The 6,511-nt window shown below is 46.1% G+C and overlaps 1 protein-coding gene across 1 annotated transcript in view; it reads left to right on the top strand.

Annotated features, from left to right (window-relative positions):
- Window positions 1–1,207: 1,207 nt before the first annotated feature.
- The window catches only part of SLC4A11 (solute carrier family 4 member 11), a 136,549-nt gene continuing 131,245 nt past the window's right edge, over window positions 1,208–6,511 (top strand). The window contains exon 1 of the mRNA XM_068189040.1: window positions 1,208–1,280. Within this exon, the coding sequence (XP_068045141.1) occupies window positions 1,223–1,280 (58 nt within the window). The 5' untranslated portion in view covers window positions 1,208–1,222. The remainder of the gene's footprint in view (window positions 1,281–6,511) is intronic.

Here is a 6,511-nt window from a genome sequence, read left to right as displayed (position 1 = left end):
CAAAAAAAACCCTTTCTTTCCAGTGGAAGACTCTGAGTGTAACTGAGCAGATCAGAGTGAAGAAAGGTTAAAACACAGTCGTGGTAAAGCTTTGCAACTGCAAGGAAGTTTTTTGAATATTTTTTCAGACCCAGGAGCAGGTGATGGACATTTGCACCTGGTAACACATCCTTAGGTCCCATAACACAGAAGAATGAGATCCGTGTCATTTAATGTCACCCAAATAGGTGCTTGGGCGTGTATTTTTTCCCCCCTTCTCCTCAAAATATGAGATTAAAGCCTCTGCCTGAGATACGGAGTCTGTAATGATAATGGCCATTTATTTTTAACATGATTCCTTGAAATTTCCCATTTTATTTATCAGGAGACAAAGTATAAAGAATATCAGGGCAAGAATTTATTCCTGGGAGGTATCAGGAGTGTGAGCCTTTATCAGACACCCTCATTACAACCCACACGAGCCTCTCTTGGGGACAACACTGAAAAAAACCACAGAAATAAGGACTAAAAGCAAACCTAACCATAGGCTTTAAGCTCTCCCTACTAGGGAGTCCCCAAACCACCTCACAGCCACAATTCCCAGTCCTTTTGGAGGCTGTTCACCTCAGTTGTCACTCCCTGTGGCTTTTCTCAGCATCTCAAATCCATGGGGGAAGAATTTCTGGTAAAAAAAGCCCTTTTTCTGTCCAAGTGAACCCATTTTCCCCATCACCACCTGTGCAACCTCTCCCCACCCCAGTGCCCTGTCCCACTCTGCTCCAGGGGTGTTTCCAAAGTTCAGGAGGACTCCAGGAAGCAGCAATGAAACATCACCCCCAAAGCACCAAACTGAACATCTCCAGCTGTTCCTCAGGGATCCTTCTCCCTGTCTGGAGGGGTAACACTGCCTAAACACGAAATAATTGAATATTAACCTCCCCAGGCTGGTCATGTTGGACCACTGAGCTTCAACCCAGGCAGCTGAGGAGCTTCCCCCACCCCAAAGTGTAAATGAGTTTATGGGAAATGGCTGAGGGTAAAGGGGAGGGTGGGTGGAGAGCTGGTTTTCCTCCCCACCCTCATTAAAGGCCTTGACCTCTTGCTGCGTGCCCTCTTCTCTGGGGTGGGGAGGAGCTGGTTGTTTCCAGGATTTATGGTGATGAGTGGGGTGACCCCTCTGGGAGCCAGCAGAAAAGGAGGTGGGGGAGAAGGCTGCATCCTCCACCCCCTGGGTCCTGGGAAGATGAAGAATGAATCAAAAGAGGTTGTGCTACACGGAGATGGGCTCTCTGTCCAGCAAGGTAAGTTCTGATTGTTGTCTTCGGCTGATTAATTTTGTCTTTCCCTGATTATTTTTGTCTCTTTGTGGCTGTTTCAAGTGAAGGGAGACAAGGGAGGTGATGCAAGTGAAGCTAAAAACTGTGCAGTAGCTTGGTTAGAGGCTTCTGTTTGGGTTTTATTAATTCTTTTTGATTTTTAAGGATATAAGGTTTTTTTTTCAAATCTGCTCTTGAAGAGGCCTGGTTGCCTTTTCTAAGTGAAAGCAGCACTCAGGGGTGCTGACTGTGGAGACCTCTCTGTAAAGGGAGGAGAAAAGCTGTGGGATGGTGTGAAACAATGAAAGGCACAGAGGTGAGACAGAAATTTATTCCCCTGGAACCCAGAGGTTGAGGTAGGGGGTGTGTATTTCTTGAAAGGTCTTCCACTATTGAGATGCTGTTAAAAAAGAAAAAAAAAACAAACAAATCACCCCACCCTGTTGTGTGTCCTGCAAACAACTTGTTTTTTTTATTTTTAATTTTAATGGTGTTTTATTATTTTTAATTAATGCAGCACCACTGGCAGAGAGGCTCCAGCACAGCTGGGGCAGGGGGAAGCCAATGTGGTGAAAGGTTGTGTCCCTTCCCCCTGGAGCTGCGGCATCTCCAGCTCAGCTCCTTGGCAGAAAAGAAATTTGCTGCCAGGAGCTTCTGGGAAGAAATTTCCGTGCTGTTCTTGGAAGGAATGGCCAAGAAAGCTCCTCGTGCCTGCTGTGGGAGCAGAAGTTTGTGGGCAGGGTGATGGATGAGCTGAGGGAACAACATTTGCCTCCCCAGGAGGAGCCAAGAGTAAGGATTCCGCAGAATTCCTAATGGGAGTCTGGGCTGGAAAAGGATGAAATAAACCAGGTGTGGAGGGAGCTGTGAGCTCCTCATCACCAGGGATGAGGCCACAACCTGTGGGAAGCCTCCCTGAACGACTTTGGAGCAGCTTCCAGGAGATGAAGGAAGGATGGGGATGGACCCTGTGTCCTGATTGTTCCACTCACTTTGACCTGTGCCTATTGCCTCTGGCTGAAGAGCCCCTTTGAATGAATGGTTTCTCACCAGGTGGTGAGAAATGGGGAAATTTGTTTGTTTAGGAGTGACTTCTCTTCTCTAGGTGCTGTTTCTCTTTTGGAACCCTGGATGCTGAGAATTTCAGACTTTCTGTGCTGACAGGCACTGACCCCCAGGAGAACACTGCATTTGACCTGAGGCCGTGGAGAAGGCTTCCAAAATGGAATGACAGAACTGGAATTGTGGGTGTGGAGTTTGAATAGAAGTGTGTACTGTCACAGGGTGGAAAACTTAAAGTTTAAGGTTTTAGAATATAGTAATAGATATAAAGCAAGATGGAGGTTTTAGGGCAGGGGCTGGCCCTTCTTCTTCACCTTCTTCTCCATGGGTGTGGGTGGTTTTGTGTAATTGGATAAAAAAGTCCACATTGCAGCCATGGGTGGTTGGTTATTGGGTTAAAAGTAAACATAATTTAGGTGTCATTTCTTAATTGGACAGTTTATCCTCTAAAGGCCTTTAGAAAGAGAGACAGGGCTCCATTTTTAGTTTGTTAGAGTGAAGTGCTGTGGGACTCAGGGTTGTGACATATATAAGAACTAATAAACATCTGAGTCCCAACAAGAAATACCATCTCACACATTTCATCCCAACCCTGAAAAAAAGAAGATAAAAACTCGACATTTCTCCTGCATAGATCTTGGTGGACACTATTTCCTCTGAAGGGAAAGAATGAGGGATGTGGGAACTTTCAAGTAGAAGAGGGTTGAATATCTGGTCCCTTTTTCAATCAATGTGTTCAGTCTGGGGTTCAGATTTAGATGGGCTCTATGGAAAAAAAATTCCCTGGCAGGTCTAGAAAAATACCCCCAGCTCCTGAGGCTGCTGATGTGGATTTTCTGTCTAAAAGGAGGTGAGAGATGCTCTCTCTGGGAGAGGTTTTATCAAGCAGCAGATGTTGAATTATTCCTGTACCCACCTCTGTCTCTTGCTCTGGAACTCAGATCTATCCTGCAAACCACCCATCCAAAATTCAGTTTTGGATGCTTTTTTTTGCTCAGTTTGGATGTTTTTTGTTTGCTTTTTTTTTTCCCTGCTTAGGACCTGATTCTTGAAAAAAGGCACATGAACTCCTTCCCAGGGACCTTGACTGATCCTTGTGTCCTCTGCTCTGGCTGGGGAAAACCTGTAGGGGAGCAAAGTGCCATTGTCCTCCTCCCAGGAGCTGCAGAACCTCTCTCTGCATGGCCTGGGGGAAAATGTGGCCCTGAACTTGCCCACAGGTAGATCTTCAAAGCAATAATTAATTTGCTGAGCAGCTGTGAGCTGTGGAACTGACCCAGACGATTGAACAGTCTCCCTTCTGAGGGCCTCGTTCCCTCCCAGTGAATATCTCCTGTGTTTGTCCCCATATTTTGGGAGGATGGAACTCAGGTGGGCTCCCCAAGGGAGCAGAAAAGACAGTTTTTCCCTTCCATGAAGTTGTGATGGAGGAGCTCCCTTTAGGGAAGTTGTGGTTGGGAATCTCCTAATTAAATTAATAAATTAATCTCCCTTTCTTGCAAAAGCCGTGGATAAAGGGTGGATTTCAACCCTGAGCTTCACATTTTCTGGTTTTGGAGGGTGACCATGGGTAAAACTCCACTCTGCTGCAAAGGTTTTCCTTTTTTCCTTCAAAATTGAACCTCGGGCTTAAAATAATCCCTTGATGGTACAAGGCCTGTGAACCACCTGCTTTTTCTTCAGCTTCCACTCCTGATTAGCCTCTAGCACCTACCCCAAAAAAGCCAAACCCCAAATCTTCCACTGTTTAAGCCCCTGACCAATCTTAGCTGTATTTAATGGGAGTAGATGGCCCAAAGGCATTTGGGTACCACCACATCCAGATGATTCACTCCAATTACTTCTGTAAATAACATTTCTGGGAACGTGGGAATCTTTAATCCCAAACCCCACCAGCAAAGTGGAGGCAGGGAAGGAAGTGAAGCTGGAGTCTCAATGACTTCCTGGATTTCTATCCCAGGGAAGGATTTTTCCCTGGCAAAACCAAGGGTGGGTGTTGGAAACCTCCTTGTCTGTGTTAGCAAATGAGTGGGAGTGGGATGGGAGGAGCTCCAGGTTAGCCAAAGGCTGCTCCTGGTCTGGAAAGGGGACAGAACCGTAAGTAGAGGACAGGAGGGGATCCCATCCCATGAAAGCTGTGCCTGGGACTATTCTTATTTATTTCCTGGTGCTCACTTGACACTTCTGGTGCTGTCTCTTGGACTGGTGTGAGGTACAGTGGCATTGGTTTGGGGCAAACTGGGACAAGGTGGGGTTTTTTATAGGATAGGAGTGAGAAACCCTTTTTAGCCTCTGGTCTGGGCCATCTGTGGCATGTCTGGGTAAAAGTAGAGGGAGGTGTTCTCATGAGACCTCAAACAAGCCACATCCTCCTGCTTGGTATTAAAAGTGAGTTCACAAATCTTTTTCATTCTTGTTTTATTTATTAAAGTGGAGAATTCCCAAGGAGGAAGCTGGTTTTCTGTGGAAAGAAGGTTACAACCAGCACTAGAGTGGGACTGGAGGGATTGGGAACGATGGCTCAGCAGCCCCAGTGCTGTGTGGATCTCTTTTCAGTGAGGAGTCACCAACCACACACGTGGTGTGAGAACAAGGTGGGAATTGGGTCTGCTGTGGGAATTCTATGGTAGAACAGCTTGGAGATCTCTGGAGGCATCTCCCCTAAGCCCTGGCAAGGGGCTGAGTCCTTCTCATGCCTGGGATTTTCTCATCTCCGTGTAGCTCTTCCTAAAAAGTTCTGTGCAGTTGGAACTCATGGATGGATGTTCCCAGAACAAAAAAGAAAATTACATCAGCTGTTCCCATCACTGGAATTAAGGCCAAAGCCTCCAGATGTCAGGCATTGTTTTTTTTTTTTTGTTTTGTTTTTTTTTTTTTTTTTTTAATCTTTGTGTGACTATAGGAGCTCTTCCTTCATTTGCAGCTAATTAATAGAACAAAACACAGAAATCTGCATGGGTTAGAAAGAAATGGATGTGTTTTGAAAAATGTAATGCCTGCTGGTGGGGGGGTGTGAGGGTTTGGGGCTGCATCCATCGAGGCAAGGGGTGGATTAATAACACGTGGGAGCCTGCAGACCAACCCAAACCAGGATGTTTCCGGTGGAATACCTGTTACAGGCTTTCTCAGCATCTTTGCTGATGGTGCCTGGCCTCCTGTGGCCCCAAAAATGACAGTGGGAAGTGTCTGAGCCCCTCAGCTGAGTGCTGGTCAGGACCCACTGCTCCAATTTAATTAAACATCTCAATTGTATCAATTCAATTAAGCAATCAGCTTGATTGGATCAGCAACAGGAAGGCAGCAAAGAGGGATCTGAGATGTGGCCTCTGTCAGCAGCCTCAGAAGGAGGTAGGGATGCAATTTGTGTGGTGGCCAAGAGCACCCGAAGTGTTTCCTAGGATGTCATGTTTCATGGGAAATGCCTTTAATTAGGTCTGGGGATTTCCACACTTCCCTGCTAGACTGGGAGTGGGTTGCACAGCTGGATGCCAGTAAAGAACATCTCCTTTGTCAACTTAATAAGGAAAAAAAATTAAAATTAAAAAAAAAAATTACCTAGGCAGACCTTCTGTACTCATAGTTGGTAATGAGAAAATCCCCAAGGCTTGTAGCTCAAGGATACCAGGAACATTTTAAGGATCTTTTTGAGGAGAGGTGTTGACTGAAATCAGCGCCAGGTGTAGAAGGAAGCTGAAGGCTCTGGAGCTTCAATGCCTGTTGAGGACCAATTTCTGCTGATTTAATGTGGTGCTGATCAAGTCCCAGGCTGGCTCCAGTTGTCTTCTTGGTTCTCTTGGAAAACGGAGTCTTCAGCTTCCCTCCAAAGCCTTTGAAACCCTGCAGTGACTGGGGGGCTCACCCAACAGCAGCTCCTCTTTCCCCTTCACCTGCTCCTTTTGTAAGGCTTCCATGGCCATTCTCACTGTATTAAAGTGATTTTTTTTTTCCCCCACCCATTATCTAAAGGACAGTGGGAGATAACTGTGACCATAATGGCCAAGGATTAAGAAGCCCTGACTGGGATGGCTCCATTTGTTTTACTTTTTCCAGGAGTGTTGTTGCAGCATTAAAGCCTGGAGTGATTGACATCTAGAACAATGCACGGGCTCATCTTTGTTTTAACTGGGTTGTTGGGAGCTCCTGTTTCTCCTCCT

Source organism: Anomalospiza imberbis, chromosome 4 (assembly GCF_031753505.1).
Source record: "Anomalospiza imberbis isolate Cuckoo-Finch-1a 21T00152 chromosome 4, ASM3175350v1, whole genome shotgun sequence".
In the NCBI taxonomy this organism is placed as follows: domain Eukaryota; kingdom Metazoa; phylum Chordata; class Aves; order Passeriformes; family Viduidae; genus Anomalospiza; species Anomalospiza imberbis.
This window is presented reverse-complemented; position numbering and strand designations above follow the sequence as displayed.